Below are 24,709 nucleotides of genomic sequence, written 5' to 3'. Positions count from 1 at the left end.
TATCTTAAAATTGAAAGATTCGGGATATAGGTAAGTCTAAAATAATTTACTTGTCCATAAAAGGTTAGTTCCTTCACCCTGAAATAGTTTTGTCAGAACCACAATTTAATAACTTCACATATTTTTAAAATAATAACAGCAGAGTGCTGCTATTTGAAAGAAACTGCCTATGAATCTTTCCCCTCACCCAACATGACATTAATGCAAAATAATTTGCTAGAGCCACACCTTTTTCAAAGGCTTTATTTTCAGTAAATAAAATGAATATGCATCTATTTAAATGATTTTAAAACATTCAGAAAAATGCTCAGAGAGACGTTAAATAAGCATACTTATGATGATGAATATATAGGGAGTTTTTGTCTTTACACCTTTTAATATGATTCAACTGCAAAAACATAAGAAGTTGGTCCAAAAAAATCCCAAACCAGCAGGAATAAGATTTTTCTTCAGCTTTCTTGTTTGACTTTTGAAGAAACTACACAGACTTGTGCAATATCATCATACTCATATGTTCTCTTCAAAAATGTGTCTGTAAGTCTTAAGCCAGAAACACTCTAGAAAGGGAAAAGATTTATAAGAGTTATTAGAATTACTAAGCTTATAAGACAGCTATTTTATAACAAAGCTATGCCATGAAGACTTACTTGTAATCCCTGCACTGAAGACAATAACGTAAGTGCAAGATGGAGAGATGTACTTGGGTGCAGCTTTCCAAGTTGTCTTCCTGAAACTCCACACCAGTGGATGGAATTCGTATTGCACATTTCTAAAACCAGATCCATAGTCCTTTCACTGCTAGAGGAAAAAGAAAAACAAGAATAAACCTGTGGGCTATTTTTAAGCATTCAAGAACTGCAGACATGTAACAGCTAGATTACTTTATTATTCAGGTTGTTGTTAATCAAGCACTTAATAATTTATATAATTACAAGAAGGCAAGTAAGGTATACTGTGATGTGCACCAATTTATTTGCATATACCTTTGGCTGATATGTGAGTTTTCTGTCATGGATTCAGTTATACCAGAGACCATAATACTAGTCACATTTTGGATGGCCTTCAAGATTTTCTGGGAGAAATAACTGCAGACCAGGTATTTGCTTTAGTCCCTGGCTTCAAATTTTATTTAGAATTACTTTACTTAAATATCACTCTTGCAACCCTTTTATAACAGACTACTGTAGATCATAGTGTAAATACAAAGAAAGTCAAAACATTGATAAAGACACACAAAAGACTACTTTGACAACGTTCAGCAGACATAGGAGTGGTACAGAACTAGCAGTAAAATCAGACTGGATACAAATGGCATTTATTCTAACAAAAATTACCTGTAGTTTAAAAACAAACAAAAAGCCCCAACAACTACTTAAGAACTAAGAGGACTTTTGATGTAAGTATGCAATTTAAGCGTGAAATCTTGCATGATATTGCAGCCAATTCCACAGAATTCTACTACTGATTTTTGACAGTCTCCTAATTCAAATAGTATTAACATATAATGGTGGAAGATTTGTTCATTCATTTAGAATCACTGTAATCTAAAAGATATGTTTAAAGTAATGAACCAACAGTTTGGTGTTACTAGAATTCATAATAAAGTCCAGGTCTGAATTGTTTCAGGAGAAATCACTGAAAAATTGTCCTGGTTCCAGTTAGGACAGAGTTAATTTTCCTCCTAGTAGCTGGTAGGGTGCTATGTTTTGGATTAGGATGAGAAGAGCGCTGATAACATGCTGATGTTTTAATTGTTGCAGAGCAGTGCTTACACCAGGCCAAGGACTTTTCGGCTTCTCGCTCTGTCCTGCCAGCGAGCAGGCTGGGGGTGCAGCAGGAGCTGGGAGGGGACAGACCCAGGACAGCTGACCCAAACTGGCCAAAGGGGTATTCCATACCATCTGGCGTCATGCTAAACAATATATAGGGGTGGCTGGCCGGGGTGGGGGGGCCGGCTGCTCGGGGATAGGCTGGGCATCGGTCAGCGGGTGGTGAGCAATTGCATTGTGCATCACTTGTTTCGTACACATTAGTAGTAGTAGTACTATTATTATTATTATTATTATTATTTTCCTGTCTTAATAAACTGTCTCTATCTCAACCCACAGGCTTCATTTTCCCATTTCTCTCCCCCATCCCAGAGAGGGAGGGGGGGGGGTGAGCGAACGGCTGTGTGGTGCTTAGTAGCCTAGTAGCCGGCCGGGTTAAACCACAACAAAAATGTAATGGCCACAACTTACCCACTCAGGAAAAAAGCATAAGCATCACGTGACATCATTACCTGCAATTTGTTATTTTACATGTAATATCAAAAGGTTCTTCCAGATTTACGGTGTCTGGTATTGTCTCCAGAGAAAGCCTTACATCACCATAACCAGGTGCCTGGGGAGGTACAAGAATGCAGATTTCTCAAATGCTGGCTAGCAAAGCTGGAGTTGTTACTACTCAAGTTTTCATTTACTGCAACAGGCTTAGAATAGCAAGAATGTGAAGACAGGAGATAACTCTTCGTGCTTTTGACTTATACCCATATCACAGCAGTGCTCCATCTGCTACTGACCATCACCATGAGAGATGTAACAATTCATTCGACAAGCATGATCCGCATATCAAGGATGATGACATTATTTATAGGGAATGATACACACTTAAGTTTTTCATATAATTCACATCTTCAGAGTCCAAATACTTATATACTGCTCCTGGAAACATCAGTGTTCATTCTAAGACCTCTCTATCAGATGGATAACAGAGAAACTATGGACAATATTAGTATAGTTTTCCTGCATTAGTCCTTCACTGTTCTTTACCTTTAGAAAAAGCATCGTTCCTAAGAAATTAGATTGTTCATTCTCCTTACCATTTCAGTCCCTCAAGCCTCTGCCAAAATAATCAGCTGCCACCAGTAAGAATGGTGCATGATAATTACACTTTGAAAATCTAAAGCAAGTTACTGACTTGAACCAGCCCAAGTTCAGAGTAACTAGGGTTTGTTAGTAAATAACAGGGAATGTATTTGGCTCTTGACAAAATTTGATAGTTGACAATCTCCACAAATAATAGATCCTAAGGCAAAAACAAGGGAAAATTTTGTCCTGCCTGACAAGCTGTAGTTGTGAAGCATGTTCAAATTCAGCGATAAATAATGCTGTGGTAAAAGTTACATTTACAACTTGATTAAAAGGCCAAAGAGCCCCCCAAAACCAGTGATTTGACAGCTTGTGAACAGTTTTTAGTTATATTTGGCTCCTTACATACTAAAGACAGATGGCATTTTAAAAAGCATATTAAATTATACATTAGAGACAGTAGAGGGATATCAAAACTGACAAAGAATTTCCTATCAGTAGAGCAATGTAAGTTTGGAAACTTGCAACAAAAAAATGTAGTTCGTGAATTCCAAGAGCACTCCACAAAACCAACCAGATTACGTTAAGTAGAAGATTCAAGATACTTGTTTCAAAAGTACATTCCTGACTGAAACAGGTAATGAAAGAAGTAGTGAAAGTAATGAAAGAAAGTAACAGTACACTAAAATTCTGTGCCTGTGAGGGAAATAATGGTTGTAAGGCTGGTAAATGGATTAAGAGGAAAATGACAGAAGGTGAGTGGAATCTAGACATGAAATAATCTGACAGCACTCAGAAGATAAAACAATGTGAGGGAGAAATTGCAACCTTGGATTTATAAACTCATAAATCAACCAGGTATAATAGACTGAATCAAAACTACAGATATGAAAGTTGAATATACTATATATTCTATACGCAAAAATTACTACTCAAAGAAGCTAAAATATCTGAATGAATTATGGAGCAGACTTCTATGTCAAATGTTGGCATACATAACGGAGTTCTTTTATCACTGCTTTTCAGTTTGCTGCTGAATGGCGTCCAAGAAGTTATTTTTATTCTAATTGAAATATTTTACTACACTTGTTATTGATTCTGTCAATTCAAGCGTACAAGCCACTAAGTTACATTGTTCAGTGCTGTGAAGAAAAGGAAAAGACATGTTATGTATTGCAGAATAAATCCTTAAGAACAATAAAAAGTTGCCATTCATAAGAACAAAAGGAATACTTTTGTTCAGCTACAGTTCCTCCAAGTAGTGCTTCTGCCACACTTCATAGATCAAATGTGTGCTCAGTATTTGTATCAAATAACTTTCCCAAATATACATAGACGTGAATTCAGAATGAGGTTCACAAAGTAAGCAGCTTGTACTTTTCCTTTGAGACATTACTGAATTGTTCAATAGGTTGCCTTACAAACAGATGCTAAATTAAACCAATGCTTAAGTTAAAGACTTACCATTCTTTGGAGTTGGCTAGTTTGCAGCCTTCCTCGTTCACCTAGATTCGTTTTCCATACGATGTCTAGTTTTCCAATCACTGTTACACCCTTTATTACTCCAGCTTTCTCTGCAAATTCCTGCTTTGGTTTTAGGCAGTATAAGTATTGACGTGTATCCATAGGTTGTAAATAAGTCCTTGAGCCAAAAGTGGACTCGCTAAAACAAAAAACATCGTGCCTTAATTTAAACACTTATTTTTAAGAGGACTTAAAAAGAACCCTACGTTTCTTCTCCATTCTCCCCAGTTTTACTGTGTGTGTGGTATTTTATTCTACATCATTCTAGTCTACATTCTATTTTTTGTATCTTCACAACAGAAAACAATTATACAATTTATGTACATCGAAAGGACCATTTGTAGATGAGAAGAAAGTCAACTCAGCTGAGCCAGAGGAAACAGGTACAAATCCACTTTGCTAAATTACAGTTTATTATCATCTGGCATCTTAGCATTTGAACAACAGTGCTTGTAATTTTGAAAAAGTAATTTAATCTCATTAGTCAAGGCTAGTATGCATCTCTGAAAAAAAAAAAGTAAACCACAATAATTGTAATTTAGAATAGTATGTTAGAATATTGATTTAATTATGTCAAAAAATCAACTGTAGCAATGCTTCATCTACCTCAAACACATACACTAAACTTAACTTCTATTTCTGCCTGAGATACTGACGGACTGAGGTAAAACAAAGTGCAAAAACAGCTTCATTATTTCATGTATTTTTAACCCTCACTAAGAAGATCAAGAAAATCACTAAAAAAATCAAAAACAGCTATACAGAAATTGAGTAAACTGAGTATCGAATCTAGGGAGAGGCAAGCACTGGTACAGAAACAAAAATGAATCTGGATGCCTACTCTGATTTTCGCATTAATTTGGAGCTTACCCAGACAGATGAGAGTAGAAAAAGCAGTTGCTGTAGTTCAGGCTCCCTGGGCGTGTTAGCATTTTGAAGTAAACAGTTCTTCATTTTAATAATGACAAGGAGTTTAGAACTTACTCACGGAATGAAATAATCCAGAAAACAAGCACTTAAGAGGTATATACCAAGGACTGTATATCCCTTGTGGAATGGGTTTTATGGCAAAGGGTCATATAGTCTGCTTTACAAAGCTGAATACATTCATTAAAGTGCTGTTAAAATGCTGAAAAATTTGCATTAAAAGGCCAGTAGTATAATGGAGCTACTTACAAAAAACTAAGTTTACTGCTTGAAATGTGCTGAAATGTTACTTAATGAACAGATTAGGATACTATCATATAACCTGAAGGGAAGGACAACTGCGAAGATTAATTAAAGTCAGATTCAGCTTCCTATTTTTTCAAGAGTTCTTTCAACTGCACACTCAAACAGCAGTTTAACCATCTTCTCACACATTAGGAAAAGGGAGGAAGGTACTCCAGATGCTGGGAACCAATGGTGTTTAGCTTCAGAGCATGAGGAAAGCTGGCGTGTAAATATGATATTCTTAAGAAAAACAATCCCTTCCACAGACCACAAATGAACCTAATACCAGCAGCTTATTCATATTTCAGTGTTCTTCTCAGCATTAAATCTTTAAAGAAACAGATAATTATGACTGCCAGGAAGTATAGAACTTATTTTGGCGTTGAATTTCATTTCATCTAAAGCTACTTGTGACAAGAACTTGACGCACTGCAATTTCATGTAATTGCTATAGGCTCTTCCATTTTTTAAGCACAGACCTTCAAGTTTTTTCCATCAAGACTCACAGTCCCCTCAGTATCTTACAAAAACATTTTGTTTAGCCTCCCTGGCTCCCTCGTTCTTTAATCTTCTCTCTACTACCGCTGCCAGCCTTGATAGGGTTTTCTTAACTGCTTAGATACTAGATGGCAGTGACCATCATGTGAAATTTGATCCACAAGTGCAGAAGTGTAGCTCATTCACCACATTCATTACATCTCAGTATGAAAAAATCAATTAATTCTATGTCTTTCTAAACACTTCTGCTACGTAAACTGCTATTTGGATCCTTTCCAGTGAATCTCAGACTCTCACAGTCTCACAAGCTCATGATTCCAATTCAGGGCAAGAAACACTACAGTGGACACAAACACTTTGTATGAACAGCACTCCCCTGTGCTGCAGCTGAGTGCTTTGACAGTCAGGGAGAAGACAGAATTTTCATTTTAGCCCCCACTACAAAGCACCCACACTACACCTCCTCAAAACAAAAACAAAAACAAGCAACTGCAAAGCACAAACAGCCAAAGTTGACCTCCACCCAGACATTACAAGCTTTTGTGTCCTCAACAGTTTTACTGCTAAACATATACATAAACAGATCGAGTCAGAAACAGACAGGGGCTGAATTTTTTAAAGGTGATACTGCAAAATATACTAGGTAGATACTAGGTAGAATTACAAAGTTTTAAGAATAGTTTCCGTAAAATTAAAACATTTACAGCTGAATTCCTAACAGAAATTTCACCTTTTTAATCAGGCAAAGAAGTACAATCCTACAGTTACAGACAACTCACTAATTGTAATGCTTATAACTCATGAAATCATAATGCAAAGTTTTAAAGCCAAATACCAACTAATTTCTGAATATCAACATACCTTGCCCCTGCTGTGTCAACTGTGTTCAGTTCCGCAACATTGTACATAATGGATGGCTCTAAAGAAACCTTCTCCATAAACATTGGAGAGGTAGTGATATTCTGTATCTGAGCTTCCAGAAACACTTCATCTGTCTGAAAAAACAGAAGACCAAGATCATGAAAATGTGATTGATGTTATTAAAAAGAGAAGACAGTCCTATTGTTAAAAAAAAATAAGTCATGTGTGTTTAGTTCATGCCTGCAAATCAAATTAAAGTAATTAATGCAAGAAAAACCTTAATCCCAGTTAAAATTAATAGGAGCAAAAGTGTTAGTCAACAGATATCTTGCCAAACAATGGATGTGGGATAATTTTTCTATGTTCTAGCTATTGCGTATTTGTAACACTTCAGATTGCCACTTCCCAAGACTTTCATCAACTCAATAAAAACTCAAGTTCTAATACAAAATATTAAAAGAAAAAAAAAAAGGAATCGCAGTGCATATTAATGCCATGCCATGCCAGATTACTAGTGCCTCAAGCTGTGTAAAAAAATGTAAAGTATGTGTGTTTTGCTTGAACTGAAGTATAATAGTTCAGGTACATGCTCTGAGATTTTCTCATTATTTTGGAACATTTATGCACCAGCTAAAAATAAAACAGCCTCCTCTCTCATCAGCTTCATCATGCCTATGGTCACCAGCATTATATGCATCCATCAGTTTAATTGGTGCTCTACCTTCAAAATGTCCTATAGGACACATCTGTGCAAATGAAGCTAGTGCCTGAAGATGGTATACAAGAACCAATTCTAGCACAGGAATGAGAGGTACGGACTTTTTAACTCAATAAACTGAAAAATCATGAAACTTGAGGTGTTTTTTGCCTCATTGCTTCTGTGGAATTGCAGACCATTAAAGTCACTTTGAAGCTTTAAAACCTCAGGACAGAATAATTATTGAAGGCTCAGCCTACTAGAAATATAAGCCCCTGGAGAAGTGCCAATTATTTAAAAAAAAAAAAAAAGTGTTTGTGGAAATACCAAATCTGTATTTCCAAAAAAGCTATTGATAAATACAATTAGAACCAGTTTAGGTGTTTTATTATGATAATTTCAAAAGATGTATTTTATGAAGAAGGTGGAAGGAAGCTTACAGTTTCTTTTTAATCATTGTAAATAAGTGACCTCATTATGCTAATGAATTCCTGCTTGTAAATTACAAAATAGAAGTCTGAATTTTATTACTCTCAAAAGGCACTGTATCACAAGGAGAAATACCGAATGGTACTGGAACTATACATTGTGCTTTACAAACATGTTATACACTAATCATGTGTATATACATATAGGAATGAAAATTGTGCAAGCTTAACAGGTTATGGACAGACCTCGCACTTGCAGAAGGAGTTGGAAATACCCCCAGCTAAAACATGGCTCCTAGTAGTCATTACTACTAACACCACCTAGCTGTCACTTAAATTGGTATTGTTTATATCCCATAAATCCATTGCTCAAAATCTCCATTAACCCAAGTTTTAGTTGTTTTAATGCAGCAACCATAGGCAAAAATTTAGAAAAAGCTAGTTTGAAAGGGAAAAGAAAAAACAAGCAGCATAATGAAAAAGCAAGTTAGCTTCATGTTACTCCTAAGTTGTTTAAATATCACGTTTTTAAAAAGAAAACAACAAAAAAAAACACACTTAAGTACTTCACAAGAATGCAGCTTGCTTTAATACAACGCACACCTTAAAGTGAGATCAGACTGCTGAAGTACCATACTAACTCATCGCCTGTTACATGCAGTTAAAAGTCGGAAAGCACAGCTCCAGCCTGGGAAAGGAAGAACATCCAGCCGCTGCTCTCTCCTCAAACCCACTGTCTCCACCAACTGGACGGGAAAAGTTCTGCCACAGCTCACACAAGCAGTGCTGTAGTTAAACCTACACTTCCAGGGTTCAGTACCAATAAGGTTTTTTAAAAGGGATTAACTCCCACTTTCAAATAATGAATCCCCTTGTCCAGTTAAAAAGGAAACTTCTATGTCGTCAAATTTTGGTGAGATGTTTTAAAGAACGGCCCACACAAACAAGAGTTCAAAATAATCAACTTTTAGTTTCAACAATGGGTATTAAAGAAAGAGCTAACCATTTAAATGATTAGCTGCACATATGCAGGACAGATGACAAAACATCAGTTCGTGATATGCAGAACAAACATTGCTTTTCCATTATGTTTTTAAAATAATGTCAACAACAAGCACAGAGACAGACAGACAATTAAAAAAGCATATATATTTATAAAAAAATAAATAAAAATTACCACAGAACTGAGGTCACTCTAATGGGAAAATAAAAAAGAACACATTAGAGAAATTAGGGTTAAATGTTAAAGAAAAAGGAGGCTAACTTTCAAACAAAATGCATTTCTGCATTTTTTTGCACCATCTAAACAAGAGAGCATTAGTAAGACAGAAATGTAAATTAAAATGGATGCAAACAAAGATGACAACTACATTTCTAATAAGTTGTAGCTAGTATTGTTACATGGTTTACTAGCTTTTCTTCAGATTTTACTAACTGTAAAACCAATCCAAAATAGAGCCTAGGGCACACAAATCACACATAAGGCATGGTAGAATATACTGATGGAAAAAAAAAAAAAGCAGTTAGTTTTGGAGCAAGTTTAAAGTTTGTCCTCAGTTTAAATCCATGCAATCAGTTGTATATGAAATGGAAAAACAGTCCTTGTCATTTTACAGATAATGTGAAGTACTTGTATTTTTAAGGTCTCAAAAATAAAAATTGAGTGATAACGGGTTCTAGCAAAGCCACAATACTACAGATTAAAACAAGATTTGGGGTAATTTAACTGGGAAAAAAAAAACTTTTTGGGGGGGAATAGCCATCATTCAAAAAGAAACCAACATTAATTGCAAAATTTATTTTCTTAATTGGCTGTGCATTTGTCTCCCTTGTCTTGTTTGCCAGAACAGAACCTTTTATAGAGCCTTTTCGAAGGCACACCAAAGTCAGTGAAGCACCTTCTACAGACTGTGGCAGGTAACTCGATCAAAGGATTGCTGCAAGCTAGGATGACAGGGCATGCATTCTATACACGGATTTCAGTGACCACCATGATTTGGATGTTACTTCATCATGAGCAACAAGCAAGATTAAAGTTCAGCGTTATTTTTTGTCTTAGAAAGATGAAAAAAATTTACTAGAAATTGTGATCCATAATTTTAGTGACAAATTTTATGAATTGATAGCATCACATTTGTAATGTTAATGATAATGGTTTAAAACCTTTAAAGACCTTTAGTACATCAGTAACTGACACATACGATTGTTTCCCTTCCTTATTCCCAAGTAGGAAGGAAATTCTTAAATTCTTAAAATTCAGGATCATGGTGTTGATGCTTCTGACAGAAGTGTAATTGTACGTACAACATTTACATAATTACTTTATTATTATTATTTTATTCATCTTCTACCATCACAACACACAGCAGCACTTTATATACTTTCAGAAGTGAAATCACAATCAGCTTGCTAGGCAAATGAAAATCTCTCACTTAATATCATCCACAATGTTGTTTATTTTAAAAAAAAAAAGTTTTAATCAATCATGTGAATACTATGGTAATGGCAGTAGCATAAACAACCAGACAGAAAGAACAAAAGGCAAAAACACGGCCTTTTTAAACCTTTATGGATTAAAAAAAATAATAAAAATAAAAAAACGCAACACCACCAGCTCAAACGCCACAGCTTCTCATGAATCTGTATCATGAGAAATTGGTTGCTAATTGAAGAATGGAGATACTTTATTCAGTCCATTATCAAGGCCAGACAGTAAAACATCTTTTCAATAAAAGAATAATTTTGATTTACATCGAGTCTGCCCAAAATTTACTTTAAGTGGCTTTTATTTCTACTTTTTTAGGAAGTGTTCCAGTATAGAACAAAATCTACATGTAAAGTACAGAGAGACAGCAACATTTACTTTAAGATGCCTGTCCCTCTTTCACCCACCATCTATTATCCACCTGCAATAAAATCCACGGAGAAAATGGAGTTTTATCTCGTTCCCAAAGGAATTACCTTGTTTTTATATCACAGCAGAAGATGTTTCCAGATGTTCGCATTTATGGATAACACCAGATCTATGAAGCACTCAACTACTGGTACGTGGTATCTCTCAGGTATCTCACTCTTAGTAAACCTAAGAACTGAAGCCTGTAGCCTAATGTAGCCAGGTATTTTTAGGAAAACATTTCCTTCCTTTTCCTCTGTAGTTCAATATTTAAATTATTTATGATCTACACCTCCCTCTAAATAAATCTCTCTATATTAAATGGCTCATGATCTACATGCTATTCACTCTCAACAGAGAAAATCTTGATGGGGAATTTCCTATGCAATGCTGAACATGACAGATCTTTGCACATGGAATCCTCATTTGTAGATCAGAAATTGTCTGCTATTTCTCCCTTCTGTTTTCTCTGTTGATATTGTTAGGAAGGGAAAGAAATATAGTTTTTGTACACTCTACAACAAAATTGTTCACAGAATCATAGAATCAGTAAGGTTGGAAAAACCTCCAAAATCATCTGGTCCAAACGTCCTCCTACCACGAATATCACCCACTAAACCATGTCCAACCATGTCCAACCTTTCCTTAAGCACCCCCAGGGATGGTGACTCCACCACCTCCCTGGGCAATTCAATACATATATATGCAGACAATGTCTAAAATTGAAAGTAACGATGTATGTAATTTGTAAGAGTTTCCACTATCAGCAATACTTTCATTTACAATTCTTCCTGGAAATAGCTGTAGACAGCTATACCTAAGTATGTCCAAATAAATATTTACTATCATTTCGTTTTGCAGTACTGTCACAAACCTAAAAAAATAAATTATGTTACAGAGAAGTCATATTTACATTGGAGAAAAATAAATTTAAATTTCCCCAGTCTGGTAAACTATTGATTGTTTTGCATACAATTAATCTCCCTCACAGTAGGTAGTCTATCAAACTAAAAATACAGGACATAAATGGAAGTATTTGAGATTATGGGAAAGCAGAAAATATGAAAAAAAAAAAACAGTCAATTGCATTAAGGTCCTGGCTTAGATACCATCTCCTTCCCCCTTCATCATAAATATATCTGTTTTTAAACTAATGGCATAAACCCACCACGTAAATGTTTCACTTCAGAACAGATCATCTTGCTAAGAAATCTGGTGCTTAAAAAGTTCTTTGAATTTCACCTAACCACCTAACATAAAGTAATAAAAAAACAAGCATACCAAACCCAAACCCAAATACAAATAGCTCACACTTACCTCCGCATTGTAGAATTTGGTTTTGACATCTAGTGGTTTGAGAACCTGAATGAAATGAAAAAGGACAGATCGACAGTTGGTTTCTCAGACAACTCCAGCATAAACTGTTTATAAGTGTCAGGATCTCCATTGTGTTGATTCTGTTATTTTGATCTTAAGCAGAACAGATGCATAAAGGAAGACACAACAGAATCAACTCTGGTAAAATCTCACAATTAACTATATTCTGCTTCTTATTAACACACTTGGCTGCTTTGTTACTTTGAGTAGCTTTCTCATATTGATAAAAAATACTGCTCCACTGTCTTCTTAAGAAATGAGACAAATACAATGCAGTGAGCAGAATATGTCTTTACAATAACATTACATCCACCTCACATCCTGAAGTGCTCTCCGCTTGCTTTCAAGTGGGAACAAGAGCAATATAATATTTACAAGTCCTTCACACCATTTTGCAGCAAACAAATGTTGCTGAGGACTTCTAAAAAAATAAATGAAAGAGAACTATCCATATGATTAGTTTAAGCAATGAACCATTACTAGCCTTGACTTCCTTCTTGAAAGTACAATCGTTAAAATTATGAAGAAGTGAAAAAAAAAAAACCACACACATTTTAATCATGTAAAATTTGATCTACAGAAAAAAAATAGACTACCAAAAGGGATAACTAAATGCTGTGTTTTAAGTGCTTGAACTTCGTGCATAAAGCCACTATACTTAACTCAAAATAGTTAATATATATGAAGTGGATATATGTTGATACAACTGAAAGAAATAAACTTCTATTATACTTGTAAGGAGCAAGTTTAAATTATCTTGCTGAAGACATTTTTTCTGCTTCACATATGGAAAAAATTATTTTATGTACAAGTAAGTGTACTGCATCCTGAGAGATGCCTAAAGTTCCAAGTTGTGAATGAAGTTTCTAAGTTTTTAGCCCTGAAGAATTCAAGGTTAAAAAAGAGTCTTCACAGAGAGTTCTGCATAAAAGGCAAACTGTTCAAATCTTTCCAGTAACAATTACTACCTCTCTCTGTAGCCAGGAAAAAAAATTACAATTTTAATTTATATGTTTGTCAGGTTTGGAGGTTGTTTTTTGTTTAAGTGTTCGTCTTATTATTAATTTCTCTAAATTTTGATGTTTTCTATCTCTTTCTGACAAAGTCCTTCTGTTCATTCCAGTAAATTTCAAGTGAAGTATTAGTAAAAATAAAATAATTATTTTAATGTTCCCAATTAAAAGAAAACAAAACCCAACAACAACAAAACTCTAAACAGAATCATAGGAATCCACAGGAACGTAATGGTCTTAATTAATCAGTGATAGCTCTAGAAAAAATAGGCATTATTCATCAATATTAAAGCACATAACTGCTAAAAAAGATGCTGTTTGAAAGCAAATTGTAACACCAGTTCAACCCAAAAGAGCCTAGGAAATATAATGGAAAAAGGTCAGCCTCTGTCAAACAGTAAACATTTTTATGTTATAAAGTAGCTGGTGGCACCTCTCTCACCAAGAAGCCATCAGTTGCCATTGTAATGTCACTATCAGTTGTGTTTAACATTTTTGTTTGTTTCTTCTCACATTTTGTAGCTAGCATCTCCACGCCAAATGCAAAAAATAACAACCAAAGTATTACGTATTTTTCTTATAATGAATCTGAGAGTATTTACAGAACAGTGATAAAGTGATATATCTAGTGATATTTATACATGTATACACACACACACTTTCTGATAACTTTCTTTAAAGGATGAGTTTCAAATTTGACAGATAACTTGCTTGAGCTACTCTGAGATTAAAGTTGACTGTGTTTGATTAAGTTATAAATTATATAGAAATTAAAAATGCATGTAGACCCCTAAAAATGTTTCCAAATAAGCAATTGTATCGAGTGTAAAGGATTTTGAATTAAAATTGACAGTCTTGAACTAGGTTCTACCAAGAAGTTTAAATAGGGAAGAGAAGATGAGAACTCTATGAAAGAATCCAAAAATTTATTCAGTAAAGCACATCACCTAATCCTCCTTTATTATCCCACAGTTATCCAAGTCCCAGTTTATTTCTCTAAAAATAAACATCCATTATGTATACAGCTAAAGTACACTTTCCTGCCAGAACCAGTCCACAGATGATAGTACTTTCCTGCTTTCATCAGTTATTATAATCAAGTCTTGAAACCTGTGTGGTGGAACAAAGGGTTTCAATTCCATCAATTACTTCTACTGATATATATATATACGTAAGATACAATATATTAGAATTCTTTTCTTATTTTCCTTTGAAAAACAAACCATTATGTTCCATTTTTAAACGGTTACATACACTAAAAGAAAAATCAAAATTTTATAATCTAAACTCAAAGGTTAGAGGTATTAAAAGTCAGACTGACTTGTTTTGTTTAAAAATAATCATAAAGCTGACTGCTATGAAAACATCTTTTTAAATTGATTTTTCTTTCTGAAATGTTTATCTGCATGGTAATTAGAAATCCTCAGTTCATGCAAAGTTCTACCAGTTCTATTTCAAATGTCAAATATTAGTATGTAACAATGCTTTTAAAGGATCAAATGTTTTAAAATTATTTTCCATATCTACCCACTTATTACAAGTAGACTAGAATACTTTGTACAATACCTGGAATTTGAAGAACTTTCTGAAGTACATCTTCTCCCCTGTCTGTGTAGTGTAACTTACTGCACAAACTAAGCTGAAAGAAACATTTTAAAAAATAATTTTGAGTTACTTTAAATTTTGCACTATATCAAAGCAGAAATAAAATACCATGCGTGTGCTGCAGTTTCTTTTAAGCTTTATTAAAACTCTGTAGTGCTATAGATAAATAAATAATCAGATAAAAATGCAAGTCAGAAGATTTAAAACCTTACATGTGTGTTCCTATTTCCTTCACTTCATGATGAATCACATCATCAATACAACAGTCAGGTTTAAGTTCTGCCACTGCAGCACTAGAAGCTGAAAGGTTCAAACGCTGAGAACTTGTCTGAAGATCAGCCTAGGAACAAAAAAACAAAGCACTAGTTAGAACTATAGCTGCTTAAGGCAATCCAAGAAGAAACAGGGTATGCTGAAAAGTATTAGGTTTCACTTAGGGTTTTGTATGCTTTTATACACAAAATACAATGAAGGTAAGTCACTTGTCAAAGTAAAAGATAATTTCTAAAACATATCATAGAATTACAGAATGGTTTGGATTGGAAGGAACCATAAATATCACCCAGTTCCAACCCCCTGCCATGGACTGGGACACCTCCTACCAGACCAGGTTGCCCAAAGGCCATCCAGCCTGGCTTTCAACAGATGGGGCATCTGCAGCTTCCCTGGGCAATCTGTTCCAGCGCCTCACCACCCTCTGAGTGAACAACTTATTCCTAATATCTAATCTAAACCTACCCTCTTGTAGTTTAAAACCATTTCCTTTAAAACGCAGCTTATACAATCTCCATTTACTTTTGAGTTCCACAAATTCTAGAATTTCTCTTCTCAATGGATTATTTGTTCAGCAGCAAATGCAAAAAATGATGCAGTAGGAAAGAAGTCATTTGAAATATAAGCAAAATACAAGTCAATACATGCCTTAAAGAGACTTTATGTCAAGGATTGGCTTACCTTATTGAAAGTGCAAGTAAAAATACAAATTCAATTTGTTTTGGCTGCGGAAGTTTTGCTACACTAATTCTCCAGAGAAGCTTTACAACTTATCCATTTTTTGAAACAATCCTATCTTTTTACTTTAATCTTAAAAGATTTCTATCATCACTTCTGTTTTTATGTATTTTTGTTTCCAGAGATATTTTCTGGGTCATAAAAAAAATTGACGGATATTTCTTAAAGTCTGTGTATAAAACACGTTAAATGCATCAGATATTATCAGAAAATTTATTTAACTTTTGTGTGTTATTTTTCAACAAACCCAGTATATAAATTTATCTCTACATACCTTCACCAGTATGTCCTTCACAACTTGGTTACTGTCATTATGTACACTTATGTAACTGGAAAACGTTTCTCCCAGAAATATATTTCTGTGATTAAAAAAAAAAAAAAAGAGTATGTTTAGCAACAACAACAAAAGAATATTTCACTAAAGCCCCTTTAAATTCTTTTTTATTTGTTTATTCTAAGCTGTTCAGCAACCTTGCCAATGCCAACTACTAGACCCGGTTCTTAAAATGCTACGAAAAGGTAGTCTGTGAAAGTCTTAGAAGAGAGACTTACAGAGAAGTTGCAGTAAACCCTGCTCAGAGTACTCCTAGTCAAATACTGTGCTTAAACTATATTGCAACAAGCTCTATTATGGGAATCCTATTTGCTGTAGTTACAGAGCTGCATCGGACACAGTAATTAAAAACATTCTAATTTCTTTTATATATTTCTAGTAAACAGCAGGCAACCAACTTCTTACTAAAATTCAAATATAAGAAGAGCTTAGGAGGTTGCCAGATCAAATCCTTTAAGTATGTTGGCAATTTTACTCCCATTCTTCTAAATGTCATCCTAAGAGAAAATTTCATAAGAAAAAAAACGTATCAGCACACACAAAAATCTGTCAGTATAAGCCGTGGTTTATAGTAGTGTTTTATGTCAGAAATTCATCCAGAGCTGTAAATTTCTTTCAACTTTGCATACTTGCTATATTCAGTCAGGCTACAGACAACAAGCATTAGGCAATATACATTTATATGTTATAAATCAATCATTTCCAGTTATAAATAGTCAAGTTCCTATTTTTAAAATGATTGAACATTTTATTGAATAACAACGATATTCAAAAAGAAAGACAAGTAATAATTACATTGCTGTTAAATGAATCCTATAACTTGCGCGTTAAATGTTACAACAAATTCATTCTTACCCAAAATTTTGAGGCAAAGTCAGCATTTCTCCTAGCATCAAAGGTTCTGCTCCTTCTACAGTAGAAGGATCATCTTTCATGAGCTGGTTAAATAGATTACCTGTAGAAATATCAAATTACTAGTATCAAATATTTGCCAAGCCTAAAGCTTTGCCTACGTTTAAGATATGACACACTTATTTAGATGTAACTTATATTTGGCATACTTATTTTACAAGCAACTTATTTATTCAAATCTATATGACCTGCTTATAAATTATAACCTACTTCCAGGCATTTGTGTTCAATAAATCATTCTGTACACATGCGGAAGGGCCTAATCCCAAAGGCATTCTCAAATAACAATTAACCTATAAGGGAAATTCTGCCTGAATAGAGCATATTACATAACAGAACTAATCAGTCCCGCTTACTTTTCTTCCCCTGCTTGCTTTGCATTTCCACACAGCCCTCCCTTCCTGGATCTTTCTTCTTCTTCTTTCTTTACTTGGCTTCTAGCTACTTCTTGCAACTACTGCTGAGGAACAACCCAGGAACTTCTAATTCATGACTATACCCCAAGCATTATGCCATTCGAAAGCTGTGATTCTTGCAAAATCATTTGCCATAAAACATTAATGCACTGGTTACAATTAGCAGGGCATTTTCTTTCTCCAGATGAAGCAGATACTAACACCAAGCTTTTGTTTTCTACAATTACACGTTTCCGTTATAGTTGTTTTCCATTTTAAAATAACAGCACGCTCCTTAAGTCACAATAGCATCTATAGGGATAATCTTAGTATCTCAGACTTTGAGTTCACGTGTGCAATGTAATTACCAAATTTTCAAAGCTGTAGGTCAAGCGTTGCACAGCGTACCTGGGCATTTTCCTGCAGCTATTGCCAAAAAAATATATATTGCTGTTTCAGGCTACTTTCTCTGGGATGTCTTAAGACTCCTTTGATATCTAAGTCTCAGACACTCACATTGGTTAAGCCTGGCAATGTGTACACAATAATATGCCAGTATAGAAGACATACCTGGTAAATCTCTCTCTTCACAAGTCACCGGAATATTAGTGAATAAGGTAGGTTTGGTTAGCCTCATCACTGCAAAATCAGAAAATAAACCACAGGTCAACGAAATGTTTGTTTGTTTGAAGTATAATTTTGTCTTGCTCTCCTCCCACATAAAAAAACAAACAAAACCAAATAAACAACAACAACAAACTCCAAGCCTCAGCTTGAATGATGGTAAGACCTTTATAGATCATCTGGTCATTTTTAATACAACAAATTCCCTTGTACCCTGAGATCCAAGAGCATCGGTGATGTTATTACGCCCCCCTTGGCAATCTGATCTGCTTAAGGTCTTATCTGTTAAAGTGCTTTGTGGACTTCAGAAGCAGTACAGAAGTTTACAGAACTATTCTAGGCTAAAAGTCTGTCCTATGATCCTGGTTGCTATATAACTGCACAAAATGACTAACCTGGACACTTTCAGCCATATACTCCAGGACATAAAGAATAGCATTTACATACTAATCTCCACAAGATACGCAAGTCTGAGACCCCCGATTATTTACACAACTGTTTTTTTTCTTGTGATCACAAACTTTAAGAGGAACCTAGTTACAAAACACTTTTTTATCAATACTGCCAAAATCAAAATCACTGAGATCTTGCTATTAAAAAGACTCTAACTCCCTGCTATTAAAAAACAAAACAAAACAAACAAACAAAAATAAAACCTCTATATCAAGAAAGTGGTATTTTCTAAGGCTATTTCTCCTATGAAGACGGGCTGAGGGAGTTGGGGCTGTTCAGCCTGGAGAAGAGAAGGCTCTGGGAAGACCTTAGAGCAGCCTTCCTGTGCCTAAAGGGGGCCTACGGGAAAGCTGGGGAGGGACTCTTGGTCAGGGAGTGGAGTGACAGGACAAGGGCAAATAACTTTAAACTAAAACGGGAGATTTAGATTGCATATAAGGAAGAAATTCTTTACTGTGAGGTTGGTGAGGCACTGGCACAGGCTGCCCAGAGAAGCTGTGGATGCCCCATCCCTGGAGGTGCTCAAGGCCAGGCTGGATGGGGCTCTGGGCAACCTGGTCTGGTGGGAGGTGTCCCTGCCCATGGAATTAGTGGGCTTTAGGGTCCCTTCCAACACAAACCATTCTGTGGTTCTATTTTAACTCATAACACTTAAAGTTGCATGATTTACATTTGCATTACATATTCTTAAAGAATTCTAAAAAAAATTCCTCCCTACTCATATAAATCAATGTTCCCAAACTTGCATATTGCTTCACATGAAAGCAATCACATGAAAATTATTTGCATATGAGCATTTGCAACCTGAGATGTTGCATGTGATATGAATATGAAAGAGGCACTAATTCATTTTTCTTCTAAACTTATGAAACATAAAACCACATTATCTTCTGTAAAGTAAAACAAACATAAAAAAAGGGATTTCTCATGAATGCAAGTAGTTAATCAACAACCTTGCACCGAAATATGGTGCTTTTACCTTCATCATACACCTTATATGCTGTCTAATACGTCCAGTCAGCTTTTGCTATTTGCAACTACATAAAATATTCTATTGTTTTGATATACATTAGGGTGTAGTGGGTTGTATTGGCTCACAGTAATTTATACTATCACCCAGCAAACCTACACAAGTTAGTATTGACATGAAGAAACCTCAGTTTTCACATAAAAAATAATGATAATAATGATAATACATTCTCATTGATATGGCGAAAAGTTGAAAAGTGTGAAGTCTGAAGGCCATGAGGTAAATAAAAACGCACAGAACAGAGTAAATGGAGAACCTCTGTCAACACTGAAAATTAAGGAGATACTGAATTATATGTACATATTAACTAAGCATTTCTGGAATAGTTCAAAAAAAAGTTTTATACTGCACATTGTACTATTGCTTGTACGTCGGTGCCTCCCAAAACCAGTAATTCTATAGAGAAATAAAATGTGGCATTCAACTTTTAGTACATTACAGTTTCCAGCTGAGGTGTGCCCAGCAAGCACTGTGTGTATCATTATCCTTTGTATACACCAGCCAAGTCAAAGCAGCAGAAAGCTGACAGCTACTACTGAACAGTGACACTGATCTCTGCTCCAGTTTAGAAGGATCATAGAATGACAGAATATCTTGAGTTGGAAGGGACCCACAAGGATCATCGAGTCCAACTCCTGGCTCCACACAAGACCACCCCAAAATCAGACCAGATGTCTGAGAGCGTTGTCCAAATGCTTCTGGAACTCCGTCAGGCTCGGTGCCGTGACCACTGCCCTGGGGAGCCTGTCCCAGTGCCCGACCACCCTCTGGGTGCAGAACCTTTCCCTAACCCCCAGCCTGACCCTCCCCTGTCCCAGCTCCATGCCGTTCCCTCGGGTCCTGTCCCTGGCCAGCAGGGAAGAGAGATCAGCGACAAATGAAGTCAAAACACATAAATCAAGATACGTACATTTTTGTATTTAATGGGACTACTAAAATAATATTAGAAAATATTAAGAAGTATTTTATCCTTGCAGGACTACCTATCATCTCCTGCTTTTCTTCTCACATCCTAGATACAAATATAAAATTAAATAAAATCCTAATCACTCTGCATTCTACTCCATTATATTTTTTAAAATTCTGACAGCACAAAGTAACTTCATTAGTACTGTCTTTAAGATCAGAAAAATAATTTCAGTGAAATAACTTGGCTATACAAACTTTAAAACTAATAATGACCATTAGTTACTCCAGCCATAATTTTGTATCAGTTTTGCTAAGCGGTAATATTAAATCTCACACAAACACACCAAATGTCAATACAGGATGTTTAGCATTCAGTCAAAGTTTAATAATACATGTCAATGACCCAAATTAAGAGATATCCTTGAATTTAAACTACAACAAGGCATGTAATGCCTACAATAAATTATTATTATTCTAACATATGATTGTCATGCCAAGAAAAACACAAGTTCCAAGGGAATTATTTACTTTTCTGGAAAAATTAAGTGTGGAAACTTAATTTTTTTCTTTAGACAACTGAAAAAAAAGCTACAAAACAGAGTACTAAACCAAATAAATGTACTAATCTTATTAGAACCATTCATGAGTTTCCTGGCAAAACAAATATATTATTACAGCTTAAAAATTGTAGCAAATTAATATTAAATAGTTTTCTGCTTGTTAATTCATCAGTTGTTCTAAAGTTTATATATTATAAGCTGCTTAAAAACTCTAGTACTTCACACAGCAATATTATTATGAAACTACTGTACATTTATAAACTAAATATAATTCCAAATTTATGTACAAGTAAATTCATTTTATCAGTAAGACTCAGCTTCTCCCTAAGAATATTTCTAACATATTCACAGTATAATATATCACAGAAAATCCATATCTCTCCCACAGATCTTTGAATAGTAGCATTGCAAGACGGCAGTTCATTATGTTTGATGAGTCTGTTCAATTTTATCCAGACGTCCTCCAAGTCCTGATTATTACAAGTAGACTGTTCGATTGTCCACTTTGCTCTATAAAATGCATGCAGTTTTAGTCTTTCCAAACTGTTTTGCAGTTCTCGAGATAAAGGAAGAATCTTTTCTTTAAGCTTAGGGCTATGGACAGAGACACTCCAAGACCTTTTCAACTTTTGTTTTCCGTTAGATGGTGGTTCTCCTTGATTATCCAAGTTAATTGGTCTGTGAACATTTTGTGTTTGGATTAAAGTCTGACCATGATTCGTGTTAGACTGAAACTCAGGAAGATTTTTTGTGCAGTCATAATTAGGAGATCCTACAATGTATTCTGAAGGTGAAGAAAGTTGTTTTAGTTCTTCTGCTTCTTCAGAAGAAATAACAGGTGGTTGCTTTTTTGGTTTGAGGGGAAGTCTGCACAAATCAGTTGGAAACCAGGGTGTAAATCTTGGTAACTGACGAATAGGAAAGTCCTTCACTGCCGCTTCTGCAATTTTCTGCAGTTCTATTAGATCTCTCTGATGTGGTCGATAATGCAAGACCACTTCCATGCTTGTACAGTAGAAAACCACTTATTCTTAATAAAAGGAACAGTCTCTTGATTAGGATTCATAAATCTAGACTGAAACATCTTATTTACAAGAATTTCCTTCCCCCGTGCTGCAAAGATCAGTGGAAAACAGGACCTAAAGCAGAAGTATTATAAAAAAATAAGATACTACCATATTACAAACAACAGTGCTAGGATATTTTGTTTTGTTTTGTTTTAAAGAAAAGAAAAAAAAAGATAGATGTAGATGTCTAGGTATAGACATATATATGAGAATGTTTCTACTTTACCCAGGCTGACTATAGCAACTGTATTTCATCATTGCCAGCATAACTTCATTACACCGAAAATTACCCGTATGAGCAGTTTACTCAACAGCATCCCTCCCAAGACTAATCCTTTTACTGTTACCTTCTCATACCTATCCCACCTGTCATTATTCTTGCTACATCTTTTTTTTTTCTTTTTTTTTTTTACCATCACACACCTCAGAAGTTCTCTCAGATGTCCAATTCTACATATTAAAGCAATAATTCTCTTTTCCTAGAGATTCTATTCTCTGATCCCAGAGACCATTTACTAACAAGCATGTATCAGGGTATGAAGTAAAATTAAAAAAAAAAAATCATTTAAAAGCTTATCTTCTTTAATATGATATACCACTACCTATTTTATCAAACTCATCAATCAAAACTGTTATTTATTTAACCAAGAATTTTCCTTCAAAAATTTCAACATGCTAAGTCAGGGCATATAAATGAACTAGCAAATATACTATGCATTACAAAAACTCTTCCTCAAATAGTACAGACAGATGTAGCAGTTTTTAAAGTCTCAGGCTAACAGGGAAGTGTTATGGACAAGCTAAAGTTGTCTGCTTTTCTTCCAACTCATATCAGAACTGCACGTTCGATTTTGATCTCAAAGCTTCCAAGCGATACATGCAGGTATTCTTTTGGAATAACTTACAGACACAGTAAGTTCTTGAAGACTTTATCCTCTGAAAGTGTCTGTAATTTCTTTCTTTCATACAATGACTATATTAAATTCAGGGGAGAAAAAAAAAAAAACACCTACACATACTACTATGAAACATGATATAATATGCACTAAAACATGCCCTCTCTTTCTCTCCAGCTTCTCCCCTCCCCCTAACAATTTTGCAATCATTTAAGGTTCCCTATCAAACATCAGCAACATACACTAACATCAAATCAGTAAAATCTAGCATTGCTTAGTCATTGCACTGTCTATATACATATATATATATTTTTAAATAGACAAAATGCAAAGAAATTCAGATACCTTTCTCACTTCTATTTGCAAAATCTACGGCCTGGGCACTGTACCAAATTCAATACAAAGCCAAGTGTTCAACTGACACCTCACAAAAACATCACAGAACGTGTTCCTTTGTATTAATCACTACCAAAATGTGCTTGCAATGGCACCTGACATTGTTTCATGTTCTCGGGGGTTTGCTGTTGATTTTTTGTGTGCATGTACATGTGTGAAAGCGGTTGTTGATCACTGAATTACGTTTAGTTAACAGATTTCACCGTGAGACGCTGACACCATAAGAACTGTCCCCAGGAATGCTGGAAGGTAGAGATCGGGCAGAAAATGGACGCTGACGAACGCTTTGCACCAGCACTGCGTTATGCACCCGAGCAGCCCCTCTCGTTTAGAACACACACAAAATTGAGATTGCAACTATTTATTGCTACTACCTAATGAGGAATATTTATTTTCAAGCCAAGCATTGTCCAAGAGACAGAAGGTAGATTTTACTCCTGTTGACTGAAACAAGGGGCAATTAGACTCAGGTTTTTTGGCGTCTGAGTTACTAATGTACTGGTATCCCTACTGCCAGTTGGTATGACCAGCTTCTCTGCTGATTATTTTTATAGCATGATTTTCATGCATTATTTTAGTATAATAGTATTATTACTAATAATTCTGGGAGGCACACGGGGGCCATCCACTTCTCTATTTTCACTACCAATCACTCTTGAATCAAGGACACAAACCCAACATCCACTCGTTGAGGCCAAACGCCTCAAATTATAAGGAAAAAAAATAACTAAACTAGGGAAAGGAGACCTCTAAAGCACACAAAGAAAGAAAATAAAGGCTGAAACCCTCCCGCCCGCCACTCGGAGCCAGGCCCTGCCGCTGAGGGCGGCCCCCGAGGGCCTGGCTTGGGGCCCGTGCCCCCGGGCTGCGCGGTGCCGGTACCTTTCAGGGCCAGCAGGTGCTCCTGCTTGGGCTGCGCCACGTCCATGGCGCCCACCGTCCCCCCGCGGGCAGCGCAGGCCGGGAAGTGCCTGCGCCAGCACCGCTCAACCCGGAAACGCCTGGCCCGCCGTCACCGGCACTGCGGGGAGGGACTACAACTCCCAGAAGGCATTGGCTCCGCCCCCAGCTCACGGATGGGGCTCGGGGAAGTGCCTCGCCTCGCGGTGCATGACGGGAGGTGTAGTCCTCGAGGAGAGCGGCGCGATGGGAGCTGTGGTTGTCT

At 35.7% G+C, this 24,709-nt stretch overlaps 1 protein-coding gene across 4 annotated transcripts; it reads right to left on the bottom strand.

Moving 5' to 3' along the window:
* Window positions 1-227: 227 nt before the first annotated feature.
* TRAPPC13 (trafficking protein particle complex subunit 13) lies at window positions 228-24,584 on the bottom strand. Of its 4 annotated transcripts, none has more exons than XM_080574685.1 (13): window positions 24,427-24,584; window positions 18,180-18,248; window positions 17,158-17,257; window positions 16,243-16,327; window positions 15,170-15,297; window positions 14,919-14,991; window positions 12,280-12,324; window positions 9,247-9,264; window positions 6,945-7,078; window positions 4,314-4,512; window positions 2,282-2,382; window positions 648-798; window positions 228-557 (listed from the first exon to the last, which is right to left on the bottom strand). In XM_080574685.1, exons 1-13 carry the CDS (start codon window positions 24,470-24,472, stop codon window positions 450-452), a joined length of 1,257 nt encoding a protein of 418 aa, XP_080430811.1. In that variant the 5' UTR covers window positions 24,473-24,584; the 3' UTR covers window positions 228-449. The 4 variants fall into 4 exon arrangements, with proteins under 4 accessions (XP_080430811.1, XP_080430812.1, XP_080430813.1 ...); XM_080574686.1 differs by having other exon boundaries at window positions 648-795; XM_080574687.1 differs by lacking the exon at window positions 9,247-9,264.
* Between the last annotated feature and the right edge of the window lie 125 nt (window positions 24,585-24,709).

This window comes from Anser brachyrhynchus (genome assembly GCF_964034855.1).
Source record: "Anser brachyrhynchus genome assembly, chromosome: Z".
In the NCBI taxonomy this organism is placed as follows: Eukaryota; Metazoa; Chordata; class Aves; order Anseriformes; family Anatidae; genus Anser; species Anser brachyrhynchus.
Note: the sequence above shows the minus strand (reverse complement) of the source record. Positions and strands in the feature narration are given on the sequence as shown.